Source organism: Sorex fumeus, unplaced genomic scaffold (assembly GCF_029834395.1).
Source record: "Sorex fumeus unplaced genomic scaffold, SorFum_2.1 ptg000063l, whole genome shotgun sequence".
Classification (NCBI taxonomy): Eukaryota; Metazoa; Chordata; class Mammalia; order Eulipotyphla; family Soricidae; genus Sorex; species Sorex fumeus.
In genome coordinates this window covers 11,820,299-11,847,367 of record NW_026606120.1, presented here as the reverse complement: position 1 = coordinate 11,847,367, position 27,069 = coordinate 11,820,299, and the positions used below count along the sequence as shown (strand labels likewise).

Genomic DNA, 27,069 nt, shown 5'->3' with positions numbered 1-27,069 from the left:
CATTCCCGCCTCAGACGTGTTGCCAGCCTGGCTCTTCCCTGTTACAGGCAAACACCTTCTTTCACTTTTTTTTTCTTTTTGGGTCACACCTGGAGATGCTCAGGGGTTACTCCTGGCTCTGCACTCAGCAATTACTCCTGGCAGTGCTCGGGGGACCATATGGGGTGCTGGGAATCGAACCCGGGTTGGCCTCATGCAAGGCAAACGCCCTACCCGCTGTGCTATCGCTCCAGCCCCCTTCTTGCACTTAATGACCTGCTGTCACCTCCCCTCTCTTCACCTGGTTTACTTCCTAAGCAGCCCCATCTCCTCAACCTGAGCTGTCTTTTCTCACAAGTCCTCAGCAGCTGGACACACTTCGTTGACTTACATGAACTTGCCCCCCTCCCCCGCCCCCTTTTCAAGTCCTGAATCCCTGGCTTGCCCCCCTGACCTCTCTGTATCACAGCCCTCTTAAAGCTGAACTTCCCTCTGGAGCCAGGGCAGGGAGCATGTCCCCAGCGCCCCCATCTGGCCCAGCGTCTCGAACCTGGCCAAGGAAGGTGTAAAACCAGAGTGTAGCCAGGATGGTCTTAGCCAGCCCCGGCATCGCGTGCACCCGCTGCTGTGCGGGTGCTCTGGACTCGTGGTGCTCCTGTTGGTCACGAAACCGCCACATGCTTTGGGGGTCTGGCTGGGCGCAGCACTGCGCTTGCCCGTGGCAGGCATCCTGGAAGCGCTGGTTGTTGAGGGGACCTCGGTGACGGCCCGTCCTGTCATTTCATGACCCTCTGTTGAAGAAGCCAGGCCCAGAGCCAAGGAAACAGGGAGGGGTTCGATGCCCTCGGCTTCCCCGGGTGTTGGCTGGGGGCTTCTGCTTCTCGTGGGTCATTCGCACTTTCTCAGCCTAGTGGCTTTTCGATTTTCCTGATTTTCACATCCCATGTTGGTAAAAAAATTTGAACCAGAGCTGCCCCCCCCGCCCCGGTTGTTTTCTGTGTTGTAGTTCAGGTTTCTTCCTGCTCTGTACTTTGCGTTTGTGCCTTGTGAGGCATCACCACGGGATCCATTTAAAGGATAAACCTGAACATAAAACCCAGGTGTTTTTTTTTTTGCACCTCAGCGGCTTTTTGGGGACGTCCTCTAGAGACATTGGCTGGGTGCAGCCTTCACCTGCGGGAAGCCTGGGTTTTTGTTGTTGTTTTTTTTTTTTATTATTTTTTTGCTTTTTGGGTTACACCCAGCAATGCTCAGGGGTTATTCCTGACTCTGCACTCAGGAATTACTCCTGGCGTTGCTTGGGGGATCATATGGGATGCCGGGGATTGAACCCAGGTCGGCCACGTGCAAGGCAAACGCCCCACCCGCTGTGCTATCGCTGCGGCCCAGAGGCCTGCTTTTGATCCCCAGCACCACGGGGTGGGATCTGAACCTGGGATACCCCAGAGAATGAGTCCACTGCCTGAGCAGCTGCTCTTTGGTCATGGTATAAAAGGGATGCCCATAGGACTGGAGTGGGAGCACAGTGGGAAGGTGCTCGCCTTACGTGTGACCAACTGGGTTCGAGCCCCAGCACCAGTAGGATCTCCCAACCCCCACCAGGAGTAGTCCCTGAGCACAGAGCCAGGAGTAAGCCCTGAGTACTGCAGGGTTTGCTCCTCACCCCCACCACCAAAAGAAAAAAGAGAAGAAAAGAAATATCTGTACCTTCGCAAGTACCCTCTCTTTCTGAGCCTCCCTGCCGTGGGAACCCAGCAAGTCCAGCATCCGCTGCATGCATGCATGCATGCGTGCCCAGGGCTGCCTGGCTCTCTGCTGACCGCACCCTAGATGCCTCCTTCATGACGGCTTAGGCCAAGGCCACCTGTTTCCCGCAGATGGCCACCCACACTGTGCTTTCAAAGCCCCTGGGTTTTCTAAATTCCCTGCCCCAAATTCCGTGTCCCTGTGTCTGGGGAAGGGTGTAGGGGGGGACAGGGGTTGTCCAGGCTTTAGGAGATGCTGACAGCTTCAGAGCACCTTTGGGGACTTGGGGGGGGGGGGCGGCACCTCCCAGTGGGGGCAGAGGGTCACCAGATGGGGGTGCAGGAAGAAGATCCAGGAGTGGGAGTCCGGGCTCTGTCCTGATGCCAACCTGCTCCCCTGTTCTTCACATTTGGGGTCTTTCGCTTACTTGCTTGCCAGGATGGATTCTCTGAGCCCATCTGTGGTATCTGCAGAGCCCCTGGGCCTTTCAGAAGCAGGGCTGGACCTGGAGTGTTGCACCCCTTTGCTGGAGGACAGAGCTCCCCAGAGCTGCACTGTGAAATGGCACCTCCTGGCCACAGTGGCTGAGGCTGGGGTAGGTAGGATTGGGGTAAAGTGAAGGTTTGTGCCTCTGATGGCCAGGACCCCCAAATAGATGAACTTGGAAGGCGCTATTAACATGGGAGCAGCACCCTCCCCCCACCCAGAAGTCCCCACCAGGAGCTTGAGCTTGTGGGTGGGGAACTGTCTATCCTTGGGGCTGTAGTCACAGGGCGATGCCTGCTAGAGGCAGAGCCTGTTTCCCATGCTGGAGTGGCCCTGCTCAGCGGGCCCCAGTCTCCCCCGGCCCTGGCCCCCAGCCTGCGGCCCTTTTCTGGAGCAGTTGCTCAGCCACTCGGCCCTCCTGCCATTCAGTGCTCTTCCTGCTTTCCCGACCGGCTTTATCTCTCATTCCAACAGTTCCTGGAGGATTCCTCCTCTCCCTGGAAGGAAGGGAGCAGGCTGTGTCCTTCCCAGATGCCAGGCAATAGCCCCCGTGGGGGTGTGCCTCAGGGTCCCCCTCAAGCTGAGAGGCCCCACTGGAGGCCTGCCGCAGGCTTGGGTGGTGACACTTGGTCCCCAGCCGGTAGAGGGCGCTGTCTGTGCTGCCATGGGGCCTGTTCCACAGGGAGGCCAGAGCCCACTCCCCAGGCTGCCCCCTGGGGCTCCCACACCCGAGGTTAGGGATCCAGGGTGTGGCCCACCAGCGGGCTGCCCACGTGCTTTGGGATCTCTGGCCCGGAGAATGCACCTACATGCATGACCCCAGTTCTTCATCGCCTCAAACTGTCGAGTGAGCACGGGGCCGTTTTGGATGAGCATTGGTCTGTTTGCACAGTTATCTGCCTGACATGGAGCCCGTGACGTGCCCTAGCAGTGCTGGGGTGCTGCTGAAATGGAGTGCGCCTCTTACCAGGCCTGCGGGCATGCATGCCCCCAGCGCGGTGGCATGGCCAGTGAGGGTCAGATGTGGAACTCACAGTGCTCCTCTGAGTTTGGCCAGATGCCCCAGTCAGCGGGGTCTGCACATTGGAATGTGCAGGGTCCGCTGTGTCCACTCCAAATCAGGTTGGCGCCAGGCATGTGCCCTGCTAGCCTCTGACATTTGGGGTTGGGTTGGGCTTGGGGGACAGTGGGGAGGGATGGTGGGGTCACAAGTCGACTTTTTGAGGGGGCTGCACCCGGCTCTGTGCTTAGGAGTGGCCACGAACTGCTTGGGACATGTGCCCGGGCTGGCCGCTTGCAAGGCCAGCACCTTACCTGAGTTTTTATTTGTTTGCTGTTCGGGGGCCACACCTGGCTGTGCTCTTTGCTGCCCACCATGGGGGGCACCTTGGGCTGATCAGGATCAGTAAGGTCGGGCAGCTTGCCAGGCCCATTGACCCCTGTGCCCTTTCTCAGCCCCCGGATGCTGGCTTTGGGCAGCACCTGGCCACCCTGTGTCTGATGCTAATTAGAATCAGGAATCTGATGGGGAATGAAGATGCTGTGCGGTGGACCTCAGTGGGCACTTACCGACTGAAGGATGCTGGGCCCTGTGTGGCACTGTTGGCTTAGCAGGGAATCAGACAAACCCATCATTTCTGTCACCCCCACCTGGGCTCCTGTCAGTCCGCCCTGGTGCCGGTGCCCAGTTCCTTGGATTAAACGGGTTAAACGGGCATGTGATCCAGGATAGTCTCTGGTGAGACCACTTAGAGCAGGCTCTCGAGTATCCTTCATGGCCCTCGGAACCAGAACTGTAGGCCCTTTGGACCAGTTTGCTGATGAAACAGCTGCAGTCATGTGAGGGTAACAGGCAAGTTCTTTTGTTTTGTTCTGTTTTGGGGCACACACCTGCAGTGCTCAATGGTTAGTCCTGGCTCTGCACTCAAGAATTTCTCCTGGTGGTGCTGGGGATCTAAACGCAGGTCAACTGTTTGCAGGGCAAATGCCCTTCTTGCTGTACTATTGCTCTGGACTGTCTCCCTCCCTCCCTCCCACCCTCCCTCCCTTCCTCCCCCCCCCCTCTCGTGAAGCAAGGGAATTTTTGTTAATCAAAACATGCTTAGATAGATGTGACACGCAGAATGTTGTTGGGTTCAAACCTGTGGAAAACAGTATGGAGAGCCTGCGGTAAACTTAGAACTGAGTTGCCATATGATCCAAAAATCCCACTTTGGGGTATTTACCCCCAGGACTTCAAAACATTCATTCAAAAGGATACACGCACACCAGTATTTATTGCAGCACTTAGTATGATAGCCGAGATACGGAATCAGCCCTTGTCCAAGACAGATGAATGGATTATGAAGATGTGGAGAATACACACAATGGAATGCTATGTGGCTGCAAGGAATGATGAAATCATGCAGTTTGCCGCAACCTGGTTGGAACTGGAAGATAGGTTGAGTGAAGTAAACCAGAAGAAGAAAGACAAACACTTACCTGTGCTAAACAGATATCTGGATAAGGAAATACAATGTAGTAAAGGGGGGGGGGATGCCTAGATAACCCCTGGCCCCAGAGCTTAGGGAGGAGAAAGAGAAGGAAAGAAATCAAGGGGCGAAGGGAGAAGATGAAAACGGGAAGTAACGTGGGGACAGGGGTTGGGGCTTTGGTCACACTGGTGATGGGGGAGAGCGGTATGGCCGGATATTAAACACAGACTCCACCACATTGACCACGTCAGATCTAACTGCAACCACCGGACTTTGGAAGTACCTGTCAAGGGGCACAGGGACAGTGGGGGTGGGGGGCACAGGGGGACACTGGTGGAGAGGAGTTGGCACTGGTGGTGGGATTGGTGTTGAATTATTACATGCATAAAACTGTGCTATCAATAACATTGTGAATCACAGTTCTTTAAATCATGATTTTTTTTTTTTTAAGAAAAAGAATTGTGTGAGAGGAGAGAGGGGGAAGTGTGTTCAAGAGAGAATACGGGCTTCTCCAAGTGGAAATAAGCAAAGCTGAGGTGGAGACAAGTGGCTAGTCTGTGTTCAGGGAGAGCACGGGCATCGAGAGCAAGCCCCAGGCCCGTGCTGAGGGGACTGATGGGAGTGGCGGAGGGTACCCAGGAAGGACTGGCGCTCTGATGGCCAGCCCTGTACCTCACCAGGCGTTGTTACCTGCAGGCCTCTAGTCTCCTTTGTGGCTGGTGGGAGGGAACGGAAATTTTAAGCACCTCCAGGGAAGGGAAAACACCTGGAGTGCTTCTCCTGTGACAGCTCTGGCCCAGTTTGGGGCTTGTTGAGACCTTAGTGATCACTGGGTGATTTCGTTTCATTTCCTTCCTTCCTTCCTTCCTTCCTTCCTTCCTTCCTTCCTTCCTTCCCTCCCTCCCTCTCTCCCTCCCTCTCTTCCCCTCCTCCCTCCCTCCCTCTCCTCCTTCCCTTCCTTCTTCCCTCCCTTCTTCCCTCCCTTCCTTCCTTCCTTCCTTCCTTCCTTCCTTCCTTCCTTCCTTCCTTCCTACCCTCTTTTCCTCCCTCCTTCCCTCCCTTCCTTCCTTTCTTTCTTCCCTCTTTTCCTCTCTCCCTTCCTTTCTTCCCTCCCCTCCCTCTTTCCTTCCTCCCTTCCTTCCCTCCCTCCCACCCTCCCTCCCTTCCCCCCCCTTCTTTTTCTTTCTTCCTCTCTCTTTCTTTGTTTTTGGACCACACCCAGTGGTACTCAGGATTCACTCCTGACTCTGCACTCAGGAATCTCCCCTGGCAGTGTCGGGGTGCCATTTGGGACACCAGAGATTAAAATCGGGTTGGCTGTGTGCAAGGCAAGTGCCCTTCCCACTCTCCTGTTGCTCCTGCCCAGCTCTCATTTCTGGCACGCTTTCCTGGAAGCTCCTGCTGTCTTTCAGGGCCTCCCATCCTAGTCTTGGTGGATCTCTGGGGGCCAAGGAGATGCTGCTGACATTCAAACCAAAACTGGTGAGGCAGCTAAGGGGAACAGATCCCCATTAAGTCAGCGGTCACAGACCCAGACACTGCACACACCTCCCCAGGCCCTGGGTGGGACTTGGTTGCCTGGCAACTGTCTCAGACGGGTGTCCTGCATAGGTTTTTGTTGTTATTATTATTATTATTATTATTATTATTATTATTATTTTGCTTTTGGGATCACACCCGGCGATGCACGGGGTTACTCCTGGCTCTGCACTCAGGAATCACTCCTGGCAGTGCTCAGGGGAACCATATGAGGTGCTAGGAATCGAACCCGGGTCGGCCGTGTGCAAGGCAAACGCCCTACCTGCTGTGCTATTGCTCCAGCCCCCCACGTAGGTTTCAGCAGGAGCTTCTAGCAAGCAAGACTAGATGGATTAGCTGGAGGAGGCGGCTCCCCAGTAATAACGGGGGCGGTTATATACTGATGCCCGCTGCTCTTCTTTAAGTGTCTAAGGAGGGTGTTGGAAAATGACCCTGGTTGGAGGATGGGTGTTGGCTACACCCGATGGTGCTCCAGGGACCTTGTGGGATTCCAGGTAGAGAACGTTGGTCAGCTGCTTGCAAGGTGTGCAAGTGCCCTCCTGCTGTGCTGTCACTCGGTCCCTTGAGATTCTTCCTGTGAGGAAACATTAAGGAGAAACGTGCGTTTCTATATGCTTAATCTGCAGAAAGGCTACAAAATGAATGAGATTTTGTTTCCAATTTGACTGATGGGTGAAGGTGGGTGGGGGTGTGTATGCTGAGATGCATAAAGTCTCAGTTGACTTTACGGAGTGAATGGACTTGTCCACTTGGGCCCAGTGGCCAGGTGAGACTGTGGGGTTCTGAGGCCACTGTCTGCTGCCTTGTGGGGCTGGTGTGGGACCTGACTCCAGCTCTTCGGCTAATAAGCTGGGTAACTGCAAAAAGTGACATGTGCCAGTTCATCTGTATCATAAAGTAATAGTGAACAATTGGAAGCAGCCCAGAGAGAGACTCATCACTAAGAAACTCATTTAAAGAGAAGGACGGCATCGCCACACATGAGACACAGCATAGATAAGAAACAAGAGTCGGTCAGCTGTATCCCACACACCCGCAGAAGGACAAGGCAGTGCTGGGGCTAGAATAAGAGTACTAGATTGGGGGTAGAAAGGAGAAAAAAATCATTTTGAATTGGCTTCTGTGTGTATAAATAAGCCTGAGGAGGGTCCTCAAAGCGATGCTTCTCTGAGTAGGAAGAGGACGGGAGGAGAGGGGAGGATGGATGGGATGTCCACAAACTTGTTTGGTTTTGAAACTGAGTTACTTATTTTAAAAATTAGGGGGGGAAAGGCTCAGATGACAGGAGCAGCCATTGTGCTCAGGACCCTATCATTCCACATCGTGGTTTGAACTTGCTTGTCTCCCGGGCCGTCAGTCTACATGCTTGACTTCTTTGTGTGCAGGGAAGGTGGTGTGTTTTGCGGTGATAGTACAGCAGGTAGGCGCTTGCCTTGCATGCAGCCGACCTGGGTTCTATCCCCGGCTTCCCATCCCTGAGTCTACCAGGAGTGAGGCAATGCCTGAGAATAGGGTCAGGAGTAACCCCTGAGCATCACCAGGCGTGACTCAAAAGCCAGCAAGAGCCCAGTGCAGTGGTGTGAACTTTAGCTTTTGTGGTCTTTTCCACAGGAACAGCCCCTTCAAACACAGTGGCTGGCGTTGGGTCCGCCTGGGCTGTTGTAGAAAGGTGGGGTGCTGCAGTGAAGAGCCTGCAGGACTCATGCCCACCCCCAAAGTTTATTTTCCTTAGAAAGTTTGCTCCCCCAAAAGTGATTGTTTCAGGGAAGAGGGATTATTCTAGAGTATTCTAGCACAGTATTGCAACCGAGTGGAAGGAAAAAACTGGTAGAATGTTTCCCTGGGTTATTTTTGATCCTTTTCAGTTCAGCAAACATTTAGTAAGATCTCAGTGCAAGGCAATAACACAGCAGGTCAGGCGCTTGCCTTGCACGCAGCCTACCTGGATTTGATCACCAGCATCCCACCCCTGAGCCCTCCAGGAGTGATGCCTGAGAGTAGAGCCAGGAATAGCCCCTGAGCATCACCAGGTGTGACCCCCCCACCAAAAAAAAAAAAAAAAAGCAAGAACTGAATGCAAGGCAGTGTGGGAAACCAGAGCGACCTGGTCTGTGCTGAGGGGGCGGTGTCAGGCCAGAGGCTGGTGGGGCAAGTTCCTCCTTGGTTCTGCAGGATGGAGCCTGGCTCACTCCCTGGTCTCACAGAGCCCTTGGACTGCCTGGAATCTTCTTTTTCGCTTTACAGACCAGGCTCTGGAGTGCAGCGACTCCTCCAAAGTTTCACTGTTCTTCAGTGAGGAGTTAGAGAAACCGCCCCGACTGTGTGTGGGCCTGGGCTCGAGGGGCGCTCCCTCTCCTACCTGCAAACATCTGGTGCCTCGGCTGCAGTCAGCCTACATCCTTCCTTCCAGGAGGCCGAAGGGGTTGTACAGATGGTCTCGCCTCATGTCCAGACACTTTTCTGTTTTTCTCTGCCTGTGACTTCCCACTGCCCTGCCCAGTGTGTACATGCATGTGTGCACGTGTGCGCGCGTGTGTGCATGTGTGTTAATTTATGTGCTTGCATGCACATGTGTGCATGACCATATGCATACGTGTGTGTGTGTGTGTGTGTGTGTGTGTGTGTGTGTGTAGAAACAAACCCCTTCTGTCCTGTTCTCATGCCACCACTTTCTTGCTTTTCTTTCTCCACCAGTTCCCTTGACACCTGTCATCCTGCCTCCCACCCCAGTGTCCCAAGCCCAGTGGCCATCCAGGGGTAATCACTCTGGCTGGTCCCTCCCCCCAGAAGTCTCTCCCCCTCCTTTGGACCCTGCTGTGTAGACATTAGGAACAGAGCCCCTTGCCCTCCCCTTGGTCCCTCTCATCTTTGCAGCATTTAATTTCTGTTCATGGATGCACATGGGTGATGGTCACTCACTCCTGCCCCATGAGGGTTCAGCCCCCCCCCCCCACCCCCCCCCCCCCCCCCCCCCCCGGCCAGGCACCTTGCCTGTTCCCTGCTCCGTCTCACACCCCGCCCCGGTCTGTCAGAGATGCTGTGTTGACACTGACGAACAAGGCAGTGTTCCTGTGGCCCCCAGCAAGGAATGCCACTTTGGGGAGACTCACAGCTGCGTGCGTGCACGTAGCATGTACGTGTGTGCGTGTGTGTGCGTGTGTGTGTGTGTGTGTGTGTGTGTGTAGGTGAAAGCAGCCCAGGTCTCTGGGTGTGGGGTCCCTTCTGCACTATTCCTTGATGCTGACTTGGGGCGTTCTCTGCGAGGGTTCCCAGGGCAGCTTCTGATGTGGGGTGGAAGCCCCAACTCAGAGCCTAGGCCCCTCCGAGGCTCAGCCCCGATGATGCGGGTCACGCTCCCCCAGAGCTCTGGCGCGATTCCTCTGTGGAGATGCACAGATGGGCCTGGAGATCGCGCCCCCTCCTCCCGCCCAAACAGCCCCATTTCCTCCCATTGTTCAGGCCCTTGTCTGAGGCCTGTGTCCAGTCGGGCTGTAGAATTGGGGGACTGGAGAACCACGCTTGAAGATCCTGCCCAGGAAATGGGGCCGTCCCACTTGCTTTTGTCCACGAAGTCCGTTGGCCTCAGGGCTTTGTCCCAAGTCCCCCCCCTCCCCGCCCCCCCGCCCCTCCCTCCCTGACTCCTGAGGACCACTTAAAGCGTTTCATGTATCGTTTGTGCATTTTGAGATGAAAACCGCAGGCCAGTTCTGGTGCTCAAACCTGAGAGGTTGGAGCCGCAGGCCAGAGGCTGGACCCACACAGATGGACCCTTGCAGGCTCCCTGCAGCCATGCCCACGCCCCTCTCTCTCTCTCTCTCTCTCTCTCTCTCTCTCTCTCTCTCTCTTTCTCTCCTCTCCCTCTCTCCCTCCTACTTCCCTCCCTCCCTCCCTCCTGCTGTGCTCATCCATGCTCATCCATGTCCCTCGTGCACCTCCCCTTCCTCCTTTTCTATCTCTTCCCTCCCCCCCATTGTTGCGTGACCATAAACATTTCTTTGGCTCTGGGGGTGGCTGGGCCAATGACTTTTGTGTTCTGTGGCCTTGGGGAACAGAGACTCCAGGGTTGTCTCCTGTTTCTGCTCAGATCAGCTCCCAGGGCTCTGGGCACCGTGTCTACCCTGGCTGGGGCGGCTGTCACTTTGGTAGTGGTGGCCAGGTGTGTGTGTGGGGGGGGGGGCGGACCAAGCCCGGCTCCTTTGCTAACAGCGAGTTCCCCTTCTGCCTCCTCCTGCATCTGGTGGTTCCTTCAGGCTCTCGGTTCTCCTCAGCTGGGCTGAGGTGGTCCTGCTGGCCCGGAGGTCTCGGGAGCATGTTAGACCCCCCTGCAGTAAGGTCATAGCACACGGCTGCCTCTTTTATGATGTGATGTGATGGGTTGGGATGCACAGACAAACATGTTTTTTGGGGAGGGGGCCCACACCCAGCCATGTGCTGGGCTGACTCCAGGTTCTGCGCTCAGGGATCCCTGCTGGTGGTGCTTGAGGGCCATCTGGGGCTCTGGGGATCCCACCTGGGTTGATCACTTGCCAAGCAAGTGCCATCCTTACTGTGCTATGGACCAACCTCAGTCAGCCCCGGGTCACTTGATAACATTTCCTGTTATCGTCGCCCATGGGCCATGGGAAGTAAACCCAACCTCACTGGACTCTCAAAGGGATCCCAACTGGGCTGAAAGCTCCAAATCCGATTTTAGGACCCCCCCACGCCCCACCCCCCCCGGTCGAGTCCGCAGGGGAAGGGATGGGAAACCATCTACCCTGGCTTGCTCTGGAGTGGGACCACGGGAGCCCAGGGAGACTGTACCCCCCTGCCTGTTTAGGGCGGCCAGCAGAGTCCTCCCTGGGTGCTGTCCGTGCTGCCTCCCCCAACCCCCTCCCCCCCCCCCCCGGAACTGCTGTCAGCCCTATTCTAGTTTGACTCCTTAGTGACCCTTTAGGGACACTCAGCCCAGCTGGGCAGGGTGGCAGCTCTGGGGGTGGTATCGGGAACACGTGTGTGTGCGTGCGTGTGTGTGCGTGTGTATAGGAGGAATGTGTGTGGGGGTCTGCAGAGGCTTTCCGGCGTGGAAGCTCAGCTGCCCCCACTTTCAGAGAGGGGCCCCCACGTGTGCAGGTCACATTAGCTTGCAGCCTCTGAGCCAGTTGGGGCTGTGAAAGGCTTTTAGCCGGGAATGAGGGGAGGGAGGGGACCCGCCGAGCAGCAGCGTGGAGCTTCTGGCGCCCTCTGCTGTCTAGACCTTCTCCAGCCTCCTGGGGGTGGGAGGGCTGGGGGATGGGTGGGCAGCGGGTGTGGTCAGTGGGCTGGACGAGGACCCCAGGAGGTGCTCCCCAGTTGGGGTGGAGCCAGCCCCTTCGCCCCGCAGGACCCAGCACCTGTGTCTGCTGCCTCGGGCTGTTGGTCCTGGGTGTTGGACGAGCTGGGAGTTGGACAGATCCTTGCTGGGTGCCCGGCTCCCGCTGTCCAGCACAATGCCCCACGTGGCTGCGTTCGGGTAGGGGGTGGGATGGACTGTGGCTCCAGGGTGGTCTGCAGAGAGAGGGTCCTCCCAGCCTCGTGCCTGGGTTGGGATGCACAGAACTCACTGCTGGGCTCGTGGCCCTGGGCCCTCACTGACCGTGCGCCCAAATTCCATTCCACCCCCCCCCCACACACACACATCCCCGAAAGTGGCTCAGCTGGCTGGCAGATGTCCAGTTGGGGACACCCTTGTCCCTCCCCACCCCCAGGGTGCCCCCAGCTACAAATTAGATCCGAGTCACCTCCTTTCAACTCCCATGACTCTGTACCGGCTCTCAGTGCTCCTCAGTCACGACGGGGTTGGGGGGGTGGGGAGGTGAGGGGCAGGGTGGACAGTCAGGGGAGGCTTCCTGCAGGAGGTGGCGACGAAAAGTGCTTGAAGTGGAATGGAAACTGGAACAGCAGCGAGGGGCGCAACGGGAGAAGGGGGCAGGAGTGGGCTGGTGTCGGGGTTCACTGGCAGCCCGTGCCATGAGCGCGGCACCCAGGTGCTCCCCCCCCCCCCCCCCCGCCACCGGCCTGTCTGAGCCGAGCCTGCCTCTGCAGTGGACCCAGCTGTCTGTCTTGGCGAGGCAGAAATGGAGCGGTCCCCTCCCTCCCGCACCCCCCCTCCCCCCCCCCCCCCCCCCCCCCCGTGGCGGTGGGGAGCCAGTCACAGGGTCTGTGTGAGCATGGCCCTCCCCCCTGCCGGCGCTTCCCTGTTCCCGGCCCTGGCAGACAGCTTAATTACCGCGGCAGCGCCTGCCTCGGCCTGCGTTCCCGGTTCCCTAAAATAATAAGGTGGCGTCACTGCCTCCCGAGCGCGCGCTTCGCCTGGCCTCCGGGCTCTATTGTCGGAAGCAAACAAGAACCAGGGACTCGATGTTTTTCTTCTGGAGGGATTTTGGGTGTTTTCCTCCCCCCACCCCCCCAGGAGGAGGGACCCTGCCCCTCAGATGAGGATGTTAAACCCCCCCTGTGCTGGCTGCCCCTCCGAGCAGCTCCTGTTGGCCGAGCCCAGGAGAGCTCCTCTGGCCTCCACCGGGTCCGGTGGCTGTGGTCCAGTGGGGTCCGGTGCTGGGGCAGAACCTTCCAGCTCAGGTGCCCGGGCCCAATGCTGACCTTGCAGCTGCTTCTGGGAAGGAAAAGCTCAACGGTGGATCTCGCTGAAATAAAAACGAGTGAATGGACCGCGACCAGCCCTGGCTGGCGAGGGCTAGCTACTCAGTTTGTGTGTGTGTCTGTGTGTGTGTGTGTGTGTGTGTGTGTGTGTGTGTGTGTGTGAGAGAGAGAGAGAGAGAGAGAGAGAGCTCGTGGGATGCGAGCAGCCATGGAGACTTGGGCTGCTGGCGCTGACCCTTTTGCTTTTTCTGGGGCCGGGGTGCAACCCAGGGCCTCACGCACGCCAGGCCAGTGCTCTCTGCCCCTCAGCCGCCTCACTCCCCGGCCCTGCGCCACCCTAGGGATCCAGGTGGTCTCTGCAATGTGCAGTTTCTCTCCTGGTGCCCGCCAGGGCTGGCCACACGGACTGTCCACAGATCCCTGGTGGCCGTGGCGCCAGCCTGCAGCCTTGCTGAGCGCCTTGGGGGGGAGAAGCGTCTCTCGTTCTCTTCTGCCACGTCCCAAAGTTGGGCCTTCGAGCTCGAAATGGAATCTGCAACGGGGGATGGCCCACTTAAAGCTGACCCATTTAAAACCCCCGGGCTCCAGAAGCACATGGGGTCACTTGGATTTGAGGCCTGTGAGCCTGGGACCTGAAAAATGAAGCTGGTTAGGGACTGACAAGGGTGAAACCAAAGTTACAGATATTATTGTTGCTCGGGGGGGGGGGGCGGGGGGGAAGCAAAAATCAAGAGTGGGTGGTGGGGTGGGAGGGAGGAATTGTGGTTTTAGAATGTTCCTGACCAGGAACATTCTAGACCTCCCAGGCTTCGTGTGTGCGAGGCAGTTGCAGCGTGTCAGGTTTGTGTCCCCATGTTGCCCCTCGATTGTGGACACAGCATTTGAGATGACCAAGTCGGTCCAGGGATGTGTCAAAGGCTGCAGCGTGTGCGCTACTGACTGGCAGGATGCCAGGTTGGTCCCTAGGACCCTCCATCCACACGAGAAACATGTGATGCTGGATCCTCTGTTGGTTTCCAGGCCGGGAGTGCTCAGAGGATGAGATTCTGTTTCACCCACTCTATGTGGTGGTGGGCCTCATTGTCAACGGTGAGGGGCCCCAGAGGCCAAGGGAGCTAGCCAGGGAGACTGCCCAGGGCCTCAGTGGACTCACGGGTTTCTGCAGAAGAAACTCACGGTGCAGCCGGCTCCTTCTGGCCTTCATGTGACCTCAGTGGCTCCCCTGGGCTCTGCAGGTGCCTGGGCTGTCCCGGCTGGATCACAGTGATTTTTCTCCCCCTCCCTGTTGATCTTTCTCGGTCCCTCTAGTGTCGTGCGCTCAGGGAGGCGGCGATGGATGCAAGATGCACACATAGGTGCACACATGGGAATAACACTGCTGACGCGTGTTAGACTTAGAGTGGGGGGCAGGTGCTTGCCTCCCACACACGTGACCCCAATTCCGTTCTCGACACCATGTATGGTTCCCCAGGCCCCACCAGGCGGGATCCCTGCGCACAGAGCAGGGACTGAGCCCTGAGCACCACGGGGTGTGGTCCCCACCAGGAAGAGAAAAGACGATACTCTGTGAAAGGGGCATCTGTGCCCCCCACCCCCCACAACACCCGCATCGTCTCAGTGTCACAGCTGCTCACCGAGCGCGCTGCCCGGTCAGCCGACAGGACGTGTGCCTGTTAAGCAATTGCTCGGTGTCCACTCCCTGCTAGGCTGATTATGGAGAAGGACAGTCCCTGACCTCCAGGAGGATCGGATGCTTAGTATGTGATTAAGTGGTTCCTGGGTCAGCCGTGTCCTCCTTGCCCGGCGGATGCTGGGGTGGGGGTGGGGGCACGCCTTGAAATGGATTTGCCTGCGGACATGGACATGAGCGATGGGGAGGGAGGGAGGGGGTGAGGCTGGAGGGTGGAGGCTGGAGGTGAGCTCTGGCCTCGGAGAGCCCCAGCCGGCCCCGCCTGCTCCCCTGGGCTGCTAGCCGCCTTGCTGGCTGGGCCCGCAGTGCTCAGGACCGAGCGCTGCAGGGATCTGAGCTCACAGACACAGTCAGGCAGCCAGGTGCCCTTGCGAGTCATCACGTGTCCCGTGGACATCACCGCTGCGTCCTTCCTTGCTCAGGAACAGACTTTTCTGGAAACACTGAGGCTGAACATTTCCTTTCCCACGAGCCTTTGGAGTCTGCCCACGGCCACCTCTTGGGGGTGCCTGAGCCTTGGGGAAAGCAAGCTGTTGGGCTTCTGGGTGGGCTGCCCTGGGCGCTGCACGGTGCTCCTGACACTCGAAGACTCGCTCCAGCTGTGTGTGTGTGTGTGTGTGTGTGTGTGTGTGTGTGTGTGAGAGAGAGAGAGAGAGAAAGAGAGAGAGGAGAGAGATTGAGAGAGAGGGAGAGAGAGAGAGAGAGAGAGAGAGAGAGAGAGAGAGAGAGAGAGAGAGAGAGAGAGACCACATTTGGCTATTTTTAAAACGGCCGGAGGAATTGGGAGAGAGACTCAACCCAAAGTACAAATTTTCAGTTTAATTTTAACTTTGCGCTTAGCTCACACCCAGGCTTTGGCAGGAGCCGGGCCTCGGTTCCTGCTGCCGCCTTTCCCTTCCTTTCTTAAGCAGAGCAGACCCAGGATGATCAGGGGTGAGTGCTGCCCGTGGGAGGACTTGGGGTGCAGCAGAACAGGGGTCCGGCCGCGTATTCGGGAGGAAGTAGAGGTTTGGAAGCCTCCTGCCAGCCCCGGACTCCAGAACTCCAGAGACCACGGCTCACCGTGGCCCTCTGGGAGAGGGTTCCCCAAGCACCCCAGCGCCCCCTCATTCCCTGTTCCTGTCTGTGAGCGGGTCAAGCCCAAGGGCTCTGGTGTGTTATGCCCCAAGGATGCTCTGGGCTGTGCTGGCGTAGGGGCTGGGGGGTGGTGGTGGTGCTGGGGACCCGCCCCTGGGTGCCAGTGTGCAGAGCGTACACTCTGACCCCACAAGTCACTCCCGGCCAGGGCTTCCCCCTGACTCCCCTGTTTGATTGCTGCAGACTCCCTGGAGCAGTGTCCCCTGCAATCCCAGAGGTAACGCATCATCCCACAAAGGAGCCTGGCCCCCCACAGCTCAAGGTTTGGGCTTTGGGGTTCCTCTCCGCTTCTCCCGGCCCAGCCTTGGCCTCTCCTGCTGCTCTGACCAACGTGCTGTCGGTGGTTGCGGCCTCCAGGCCAGGCTGGCTGAGTTGGGTTTGTGCTTTGGTTACGAGGAAGTGTCACCAGGGTGGGGACCATGGGTGGGACCCATTCCCGCCCCTGCAGGAGCAGCAGCAGCAGCCAGAGTTGCTGTGGACAGCTGGGTGACAGGGGTGCCCAGGGCCCGTGCTCCGGGAGTGTTTGGGAGTGTTTGGGGTTGTGCTGTTTTTACACACACACACACACACACACACACACACACACACACACACACACAGTGGTGAGAGTGCTGAGGGCTCAGCAGAGACCTGGTGATCTGAATCAAGACCCCACCAGCCCTGGTTCAATCCCTGACTCCCCATCTGGGCCCGGAGCCCACTAGGAGTAACCTCTGAGTGCAGAGCCAGGGGTCAGCCGTAAGCTCTGCTGGGTGTGGCCAGCCAAACCAAAACAGACTTTGAGGGCCCCTAGGATTGTACAGGATTGTACAGGAGATAAGGGCTTGCATATGAGTGACCCTGGTTGAGTCCTTAGTACCACAGACAGTCCCCGGAGCACTGCCTGAAGTGGACCCTACACATTGCTATGTGACGCGCCCCTCCCCTCCAAGCAAACCCAGACTTCTGGACTTGGCCGGTGTCAGGCCTGATGTGGATTCCTAGTCTTTCCACATCAGCTTGGACGTGGCTGAGCCAAGCGTGGAGCTGGGCTCTCCACTGTAGGGCTTATCGTGTCTCTGTCCACGGTGTCAGTGAATGGAACGGGGCGGCCCGAGGGTGAGCAGCCCTCACACGAAGCTCTTGGGAAAGGCAAGTCTGAGGACTCTGACCAGGTGGGGGCTGTGGTGTGCTGAAGGCCAGGCCAGTGGGCAGGGCAGAGTCCCCGCTCCAGAGAGGACAGGGAGGGACGCTGAGGATGGGAGGTGGGTGTGGCCTTGGGCGTGGGCATCTGACAGTCAGTGGGGCTGGGCACCTCTGACTCTTTGGTTTTGTTTTGTTTTGTTTTGTTTTGTTCTGGGATCACACACAGCCATGCTCAGAGCTTACTTCCTACCTCTGCGTTCAGGGATCATTCCTGGTGGGCTTGGGGATTGAATATGGGTTAGACGCCTGCAAGGCCAACGCCTTGCCCACCGCAGTAGTGCTCTGATCCTTGGGATTCAGTTTGTGATGGAGTGTTGGAAGTCATGGCAGATGGGTTGGAATGGGACCATCAGCCTTGCCCACGGCAGCCGGGGCCACTGACTAACCCTAACCCTTGCCTGTCACACCTCCACCCCTCACTGTACAGCTTATGCACACCGACCTTCCCCCCCCCCCCCCCCGCCCCCTGGGATGGGGATGGGGATGGGGATTCCAGAAGCAGGAGAGTTTCCTAAGTGGGGGACCCCTCCCACCATCCCCGCAGACCCCCCTCCCTCACAGCGGCTCCTGCCCTTCCTTCCCTCTGCAGGTGAAGGAGCTCGTCCTGGACAACTGTCGGTCGAACGACGGCAAAATCGAGGGTCTCACAGATGAATTCGAGGAGCTGGAGTTCTTAAGTACGATCAACGTCGGCCTCAGCTCAGTTGCAAACTTACCAAAGTTAAACAAACTTAAGAAGGTGAGAGAGTGAGGGGCATGGGGCCGCGGGGGCGGGCGTGGGGGGAGTTGGTGTTGCTGCAGGGGCATGACCAGGCTGCCAACACACCGTCAGCCCCAACAATGTCTGCTTCCACCCTGCCCTGTCAGGGGATGCCCGGGGCCTTCGTTTTTCAGAGCTGATTCTACCTTTTTCTCTCCCTGCCTCATTTAGCTTGAACTAAGCGATAACAGAGTCTCAGGGGGCCTGGAAGTATTGGCAGAAAAGTGTCCGAACCTCACGCATCTAAATTTAAGTGGCAACAAAATTAAAGACCTCAGCACAATAGAACCGCTGGTGAGTCACGGGGATCCCCTTGTCCCCATCCCAGGAGAGGCTGGGAAGGTCTGATATCAGGGGATTCTCCTTTGACAGGTTTTATTTTGTTGTTGGTTTTTTTCACTCCCGTTTATCTGACCTTATTAGACTTTTTCTACGCTAGGAACTCAAGCAGAACCACTTTGCTCCAGCCGTAAAGAAACTGGGGGTGGGGGGGGGGGCGGGAAGGAGGGTCTTGAGTGTAGCAACTTTCCTGGGTGACAGTGGGTAGGTGGGCGGGGATGGAGCCAGGCTCAGGCTGGTCCAGCCCTTCCCGCAGGCTTCGGCTTTGGCCAGGGAGGAGCCACCCTGGTGGCACCTCTTGGTGGCAGGAGTCTGGGGACGATCATCCCTGGGTGGGTGGGAGAGAGCTGCCTGGTTTGGGGACCAGTAGCTGGTGTCCAGTACTTGCTGTGATCAGGCTCCCGACACCTGAGGGTGTGTCTGGTTCTTTTGTATAGCCTCATAGAGGCCAGTGTACCCCAGGAGTCGTGGTCAGTGACATTGAAGGCTGTGAGTGGAGGTGTGGCTCCTTGGGAAAGAATCACGCAGACAGGAAACTCAGAGAATTCGGGGTAGTTTAGGCACTTGGTTCACCTGTGGTAGCCATGGGATCATGTCTCTTGAGCACTACCAGGTGTCTCACACACACACACACACACACACACACACACGAGGGCTGGATAAGATAGTGCACTGGTAGGGTGCTTGCCACCTGGGTTCAATCTCTGGTACCCCATATGGTCCTCCATTAAGCCCCGCCAGGAGTGATTCCTGAGCACAGAGCCAGGAGTAAGTCTGAGCATTGCTGGATGTCATCCAAAAATGAACAGAAAAAAACCTCATATAAACTACACACTTAGAATGTGGGGAGACCCTGTGAATATTTTGCCAGGATTCGTCACATCTCCCTTTCCAGGACATACAGGATGAACTTTGAGTTCATGGGGATCTTTCATTTTTCTTGTTTTCCTTTTGCTGCACTGGGGGTAAAATCAGGCCTCACGCTTGGCAAGGCAAATGCTTTACCACTAAATTTCATTCCTGACCCTGGATCCTAGGGTTTTGGTTTTGTTTTAGTTTGGTTTTTTAGGGGGAGGGGCACACCCGGAGATGCTCAGGGGTTACTCCTGGCTCTGGAGGTGCTCAGGGGACCATGTGGGTTGCGGGGATCAAACCTGGGTTGGCTGCGTGCAAAGCAAACCCTCTCCCCACTGTACTATCTCTCCAGCCTGTGGATTCTTGTCAGAGAGTGTGTTTGTCCCTTTGGAGAGGCTTGAGGTCAGGAGGGGTGTTGGTAGGTGGTCTGGGTGGCAGAAATGAAGCTGGCATCCACCTGTCTCTCACACACACACACACACACACACACACACACACACACACACACACTCCTTCCCTGTCCCTCAGTGCACGGGGCTGTTATCTGGATAGAACTGCTCTCTTCAGTTCCCTGCTTGTCTGTCCTGCCCTGGAGAAGACAGTTACCTCTACTGGCCAGAGTTCTGGTCCTCATTTTGTCAGGAAAGAAAAGCTCCTGGGAGTTTGTGTGTTGGGGGAGGTGAGATCATACCCACAGCCCCTCCTGACCCATCCAGACCACACAGTTGCTTTGCTTCCCTTTACCTGATTATCAGTCAGAACGATAGTTAAACAACCAGGGCACGGTCTGGATATCCAGAATGACCAGGGGTTCATACGAGATCTTTCTTTTATTGTTTATTTGGGGTTTGTTTGGGTTTTTGTTTGTTTGTTCTGGAGCCACACTCAGTGATGCTCAGGGCTTACTCTTGGCTCTGCACTCAGGAATCATTCCTGGCGGTGTTCAGGGGACCATATGGGATGCTGGGAATAGAACCCGGGTTGGCCGCGTGCAAGGCAATCACTGTCCTCACTGTACTATTGCTCTGGCCCCAGTGAGATCTTTCTAAGATTTCCCATTGATTCATTCATTTCATTCATTTTGTGTTTTGGGGCCACACCTGGTGGTGCCCAGGGGCCCAGATCCACATATGCCAGGGATTACCCAGGGTTGGCTGCATCGCAAGGCTATTGCCTTAAGCTAACCTGGACTGTCCCACCCCAGCTCTTATGCAAAACTGAGTTCCCAGCATGGACTGGGACTTGAAGACACTTGGGGTCAAGGTGGGGTCGAGGGGCTCTTGTTTGAGTTTGGTTTGGGGGTTGCTCCTGGGGATCTGGGGTGAGGCTCCTGTCTGCAAGGTGAGCACCACAGTGGCCCTGTTCCTTATTTGTTGTGTGACGCTTTTTCTTGCTGGGCCTCAGTTTCCCCAGCCACCGAAACAGGCATCATTGCAGGCTAGAACTTGTAGCCCTGACACAGTGAATCCTGGTCCAGCCTGAGGCCCTCAGTTTTTCTCTTGTCCCTTCAAACATGCGGTCGGCTGACCAAATAATCCCACTTCTGCCCTCCCCTTTTCCTCATCTATAGAACAGACGACGCACTTTCCCCTTCTTTGGGTTGTGGGGTGACTGTGCGGGTACGTGAGTGAGTAAGATGCTAAGCATTGCCGTCAGCCGGCTGTCGCCACCGTCATGCTCGGGTACCGGGTCAGCCTCGTGTCCTTGTTCTGCTGCTATCTTGGTCGTGATAACAGACTTGGCTGTGCACCACGAGAGCCCCAGGTTGGGCTGGGGATGTGTTTCAGCGGCAAAGCACAGGCCTGGCATGTCCGAGACCCAGCTCTGATTCTTGACCCGAGACAGGGATTTTCAAACCCTCATTAAGGCAAAAGCTGTAATTGCAGAATCAGGTCGGCATGGCTCAAGGTTGTGAGATCAAGGCTCTCCCCCGGTTTGGGGGAATGGAGGCCCTCCCCTCTGCTGTCAAACCCGTCTCTCCGTGTTCACCCACAGCCCCCTCGCCTGCTCTCTCCCCCATTTCCGGGCACCCCACGTTGCCCTGGCCACGTACTTAATGGACTTGTATCTTTGTGTTGGCAGAAAAAGTTAGAAAACCTCAAGAGCTTAGACCTGTTCAATTGTGAGGTGACCAACCTGAACGATTACCGAGAAAACGTGTTCAAGCTCCTCCCGCAGCTCACGTACCTGGACGGCTACGACCGCGACGACAAGGAGGCGTCCGACTCGGACGCTGAGGGCTACGTGGAGGAGGGCTTGGAGGACGATGAGGAGGACGAGGATGGTGCGTGGCTCTGGCGGGGCGGGGCAGGGCTGAGAGGGGCACCCGCTTCGTCTTGGTCTCCCTCAAGCACCCCAGAGAACAAACTCTAAGCGCTGGCTTTCCTACCTTCCTCCCTCCAGACACCCCTTGGGCCTCACTGCCACTTTGTTTTTGTTTTAGTTTTTGCTTTCTGGGTCACACCCAGCAGTGCACAGGGGTTACTCCTGGTTCTGCACTCAGAAATCACTCCTGGCGGCGCTCAGGGGACCATACAGGATGCTGGGAATCGAACCCGGGTCAGCCGCGTACAAGGCAAATTGCCCTAACTGCTGTGCTGTTACTCTAGCCCCCTCACTGCCACTTGGGCCTTGCATCCCAAGTCCTGAGAGGCAGGGGAGGTGCTGCCACTGGCACTGTCCTCTGAGATGGGGGACCCTTTGGTGGAGGTAGTAGGGGTGCCTGAAGCTGGCAGTGGAAGTAGGTCATGAGCCAGCGAGCTTGTGGGGCCCCCTGGTGGCTGCCACCCCAGAGCCAAGGCTGGGACTGGTAAGGTGGAGCCCTGGAAGCCCCAGGGAGGGGACCCCAGTACCGTGTTTGGGGTGCGGGAAGGAGGACCCAGAAAGCAGGGAGCCACGCGTGTCCTGTCTCGCCCACGTGCTGCCGGGAGCTGGGACTGGAGGCTGCAGCACGTCGCTGCTAATCGGGCGTAGGGTTTTCCTGAGGGCGAGTATTGCGAAGCGAGGGTGACACCTGCCTTCACCCCACTCCCCACGGCTATGCTGGTGATGGGAAGGGCCCAGCCCGAGGTCCTGAGACCCGGTTCTCTGCCTCGCCATGGCTGATGCTACCTGGGACCTCGAACAAGCCCCCTGGCCCCCGTGCCTCTGCTCTCCCTCCTTCTGGGGCGAGGGCTGGCTCCATGTGCTTTTCCCACTGAGTGGGCTTGTGGTTGGTTCTCCCCGCTCAGCGCCTTCATCCTTCAAGCTGCCAGCTTCTGCCCCCGAGCGTTCAGCTTCGGCCGTCTGGAAGAGGTTTTGTCTTCCAGTGACCTTCTGGGATTTTGGTGGCTCTGGGCCTGGGTGGGTGGGTGGGTGGGGAGGAAGCTCAGAGGCCCTGCGCGGAGGGTGCAGCCACCCTCGTCTATCTTGCCCGGCCCTGGGAGGGGGCTGCCCACTCACCACTGGTCCCGCTCTTGTCCCCGTTCCCCCTGCAGAAGAAGAATACGATGAAGATGCCCAGCTAGTGGAAGATGAGGAGGATGAGGACGAGGAGGAAGAAGGTGAAGAGGAGGATGTGAGTGGCGAGGAGGAGGTAAGAGGCCGCATTGGGGGAGGAGCTCACTCCCTCCACTCCTGTGCTCTCTGGAGTGCTCCCTCCACTCTCCGTGCTCCCTGAGTGCTCCTCATTTGCTGCCTGTGTCGAGCCAACTCAATGCCCCAGCAGGGCCTGTTGTCTCACAACCTGGGGCCCAGGTCTGGGATGTTAGAAATTTTTAGGCCCTTTTTGTTGGGCTGCTTTGGGGGTCTTAAAGCCAGCCCGGGGATTGGAAGAAGGGGTTCTTAAGGCCAGCAAGGAAGGGGGTACCCCTACCCTTTCTGCAAGCCTCTGAACCTCATTTCTTCGTTGGTCTTTGGGCAAGCCCCCTCCTGTACTGTGTCTTCACCCTTCCTCTTTTTTTTTTTTTTTTGTTTTTGGCTTTCTGGGTCACACCCAGCAATGCACAGGGGTTACTCCTGGCTCTGCACTCAGGAATCACCCCTGGCGGTGCTCGGGGGACCATATTGGGCGCTGGGAATCGAGCCTGGGTTGGCCGCTGTGCTGTTGCTCCAGCCCCCCTCCCTCATTTCCTTCGTGTTTTTTCTCTCTGGGGTGGAGAATGCTGCCCTCTGAGGCGTGCTCTCTTCTGAGCTGAAAACAGGTCCTGAACCTTGTCTCTGGGTTCTCAGAAGTGTGTTCAAGCACATTTCTTGTCGCCGTTTGCTGAGCGTGCATTCTGACGTGGTGGTGTCTGTCGGCCCAAGGGCAGGGCGTGTGCTCCGCCTGTGGGAGTCTAAGGTCTGTTCTATTTGTAAGCAGGATGCTTCCAGAGGGTCTGACCTCTATCCCCTCCCATACCCCCTCCCTGCCGCCCCACCAGGCTTGCTCTGAGCTCAGGCCTCAAGTGCATTCATTTTCTATGACCTCGGATTCTGGACAACTCCTGTTAGCTGCGAGTCAAACCTTTAACGTGCTCCAGAATGTCGAAAGAGGCAGACAGTGGCCGGGCCGTGGAGTCCCGGCCTTGTATGTGAGGCCCCGTGTTTGACTCCCAGCGCTGCACAAACCCAAACCAACTGAACAAAAGCAAACTCAGATGTTCCTTTGGGCCAAGAGGGCTGGAGGGGGCCCCGGTCTGATCCCGCCAGCAGGTGGTCCCCTGAGCTCCGTCCTGGGACTTGCCCGGCTCTGTCAGGGGTATCCCAGAAGGGGAGGCAGTGGTGGGACCCCATGTGTGTATGCCACCCCCCATTTACTGTTCCTTGGTGAGGGCTGCACCCCTGTCGTGTCCGCCCTTCAGACGACTGCTCCCATGGACCCATCAAGACCGTGCAGATGCTGGCAGTGGTGTGAACCTCATGTCCAGCTGTCCTGCTGCCCTTGTCTCCCTGGGTCAAGGCTGCTAGGATGCCACCCTGATAGATTGTAGGCAGTTAGGGGCTGGAGCAATAGGACAGTGGGGAGGGAGCCTGCCTTGCATGTGGCCAACCTGGGTTCAATCCCCGCCATCCCATATGGTCTCCTGAGCCTGCCAGGTGTGATTCCTGGGCAGAGCCATGAAGGTAGCCCTGAATACCACTGGGTGTGACACCCCTGACCCCACCCCCCAAAACAAAACACACAAAATCATCCCCAAAAGCAAAATAGCTACTTTAAAAGTAAGGAGTCAGCAAGAGGCTGTTCCTCAGAACAGGGCAATAAGTTACATTGGCTAACGGATTTCAGTCTTGTTTGTTTGGGTCATCTCACTGACCACTGGCAGATTTCTGGATCAGCTTCGCGCGCGCACACACACACACACACACACACACACACACACACACACACACATAGTCTTAGCACACAGACTATCTAGGGACTACTTGGTGACCTTCACAAGGGTTTTTCCCTTGTCAAGAAAGAAGTCTGTCATCAAGTTCTTCTAAACAAATGATACGATGCTCGCTGAGCTTGACCTTCAGGGGCTGCCCAGCACGGGCCCTGAGTGGAACAGTGTCAGGCCCAGCTGGTCCTTAACCTGGGGGGGATCATGGCCTCAGCCCCTCTCCTGCCCCCACCAGCTGGTCCAAGTGTGTGGGATGGTGAAGGGGCTGGGTTGGGCGAGGTTGGACTGGTCCCCCCAGAACCTGGATGTATGGGAACTGGGGTTGGGTCTTCCCTTGAAGCCAGAGTGGCCCCTGCTGGACACGCAGGGGACAAAATCTTCTCAGAACATTTGCCCTGGGAAGTCTCCCGAGTTCCTAGGATTGTCGCTACGCCTAGGAAAAAGGGCTGCAGACTCTCCATCGATGGGGCTGGAGTGATAGCACAGCGGGGAGGGCGTTTGCCTTGCATGCGGCCAACCCGGGTTCGATTCCCAGCATCCCACATGATCCCCTGAGCACCGCCAGGTGTGACCCAAAAAGTAGGCTCTTCATTGATTCCTCTAATAGAGTCTGACCAAGGCTCCTGCCTTGCGTCCATCAGCCAGGGCAAGTGCTGTGGCCGCTAGGTGACCTTCTGCGTGTCCTTAATGCCCATCTGCCTCTTCTGCCCTAGGAAGAGGAGGAAGGCTATAACGACGGGGAAGTAGATGACGAGGAAGAGGAAGAAGAAGGACCCCGTGGTATGAAATCTTTATTACTCTCCTTCCATCCAGTAGCGGTTAGACGGTGGCCTCTGGCCGCGGGGCCGTGAACGCATGATGCCTCTGGGTGCTGGGAGGGCAGCAGGGGCTGCCAGAGGCACTGGGCCTCACTGTCTTCACCTTCCTCTTGCAGAAGGAGAAAAGACGCAGAAGCGGAAACGAGAACCCGAAGACGAGGGTGAAGAAGACGACTAAGTGGAATAACCTATTTTGAAAACAAACAAACAAAAATTCCTATTGTGATTTGACTGTTTTTACCCGTTCACCCCTCCCCCCCAAATCCCGCCCCCCGAAACTTATTTTTTTCTGATTGTAATGTTGCTGTGGGAACCAGAGGGGAAAAGTGTACTGGGGGTTGTGGGGGGAGGGGGGAGGGGGTGGAATAAAATACTATTTTTACTGCCACTCTTCATTGTTTTTCCCCCCCCACCTTCCTCTACTTTTTTCTTTGTGTCTGGTTTGGTCCCGGTAAACTGACAAGAGCTGACGAACGCATCTGGCGTGCGCCACGTGCTCCCCCTCTCAGGGGCCGCTCGCGGGGTCCCCAACATTTCTTGGTGTTGTCCGAGTCTCTGGAGAGCGTGGGGAGGCCCTGGCTGGCCCCAGTTTGGTTTCCTACAAGCCCAGGAGGGGCTGAGCTCCAGCCATGACCTACCTCTTGTCCTGGGCCCCTGATCTCTGCAACTCTCGTGGCCTCCGGCGCCCCTGTTTGTAAATAGCAACCTCAAGGCACTGGTGTGTGTGTTTGAAAGGCGGGGGGGTCCCCATCTCTCGCCCCTTTCCCTTCACGGATGGCGGTGGCTCCTCTCTCCTGAGAGATTCGTCACCCTCTGGAGCTGTGAGCCAGGGAGCGGGCCTGGGCGGGCCTGGCTCTGGAGGCGAGTGCATTTTGCAGTTCGTTTCCCAGGGAAGAAGTAAACCTCGGACACAGCCTCTCTGAAAGATCTTGAAACAGCCATCCTCCTTGTTCTGTGAAAGATTAGCGCTCTTGGGGCTTCACGGTGCCCAGAAAGGCCCTCCACCGTGCTCCCGTGCTCGGCTCCCGTTGACAAGATTACGCGTGGGCAGGCGGCGTTCCCCGAGGTTGGCGGGGGTTCTTTTTTCTTTTTTTTCATACACCCGAGCACAGGGGGGCGGGGAGGGGGAAAGAAACGCAAAATTGTATTTTCTTACTGAGTGGAAATTCCGAAATGACTGCAAACTCCTAGCGAACGTGCTGGTCGGTTTCCGTCTGCCTGGATGGCTCTGGGATCCCGCCGTCCCGACACGTCTGTGTAAAGCAGCGTCTGCACCAGGTTTTCTCCGCCCCCCTCAGAAGAGCCAAACTTTGAGTTTTATGTCTGTTTGTCATTGATAAATTTCAATAAATCTTTTTATACAAGTTTTTTGGGGGATGGCTTCTTTCCTGGGGGACTGGAGAGGCTTCCCATCTCTGAGTTAATAAAAGGAGGTGTTTGTGGGCAAGAGGAACAGTACACGGGCAGGTCAGGCCTTGCAGGCATCCGACTCGGGTTCGATCCCCACACCACGTAGGGTCCTCTGAGCCCCACCAGGAGTGATCCAGGAGCACGTCTTGAGCACTGCCAGTTGTGCCCACCCTCTCGAAAGAAGAGGTGTCTCTCTTCTTACAGGCTTATGTTCACCAGCTACCCGTGAAGTGCCACCGTCATCACGTTTGGGCCCTGTGGGTCTCAAAGTCAGACTCTGCTCTCTTCATTAAGCTTCATGAGGGGGAACCCTAAGATAAAGATGGAATTGGGGCTCAGTGGTAGAGTACATGCCTCAGGGGGAGGGAGGTGAGGTTCCATCATGGATATCACACACAAACCCAACTTACAAAGAGAGTAAAAAATTCAGATACTTGCGCACGCGCGCGCACACACACACACACACACACAACACACACACACACACACACACACACACACACAAAAGAAAACCAAACCAAGAACTTCATTTTTAGTATTTTTAATTTGTTTGTTCAGTCTGTGAGAAGAAGAGGTGCTTACCGACCTCAGGAGTGTGTGAAACACCTCACGGTTGGGGCAGGTGATGAGGTGGCCCCTTTCCTTTTTACTCAAGTTTCCGCTAACTCAGTTATCACTCGGAAATGCT

General features: G+C 56.8%; 1 protein-coding gene across 1 annotated transcript in view; it reads left to right on the top strand.

Annotated features, from left to right (window-relative positions):
* ANP32A (acidic nuclear phosphoprotein 32 family member A) overlaps window positions 1-25,359 on the top strand; it is a 35,721-nt gene extending 10,362 nt beyond the window's left edge. The window contains exons 2-7 of the mRNA XM_056126806.1: window positions 17,444-17,593; window positions 17,786-17,908; window positions 20,891-21,092; window positions 22,285-22,382; window positions 24,867-24,933; window positions 25,088-25,359. Coding sequence (XP_055982781.1) covers window positions 17,444-17,593; window positions 17,786-17,908; window positions 20,891-21,092; window positions 22,285-22,382; window positions 24,867-24,933; window positions 25,088-25,149 — 702 coding nt within the window. The 3' untranslated portion in view covers window positions 25,150-25,359. The remainder of the gene's footprint in view (window positions 1-17,443; window positions 17,594-17,785; window positions 17,909-20,890; window positions 21,093-22,284; window positions 22,383-24,866; window positions 24,934-25,087) is intronic.
* Window positions 25,360-27,069: the final 1,710 nt, after the last annotated feature.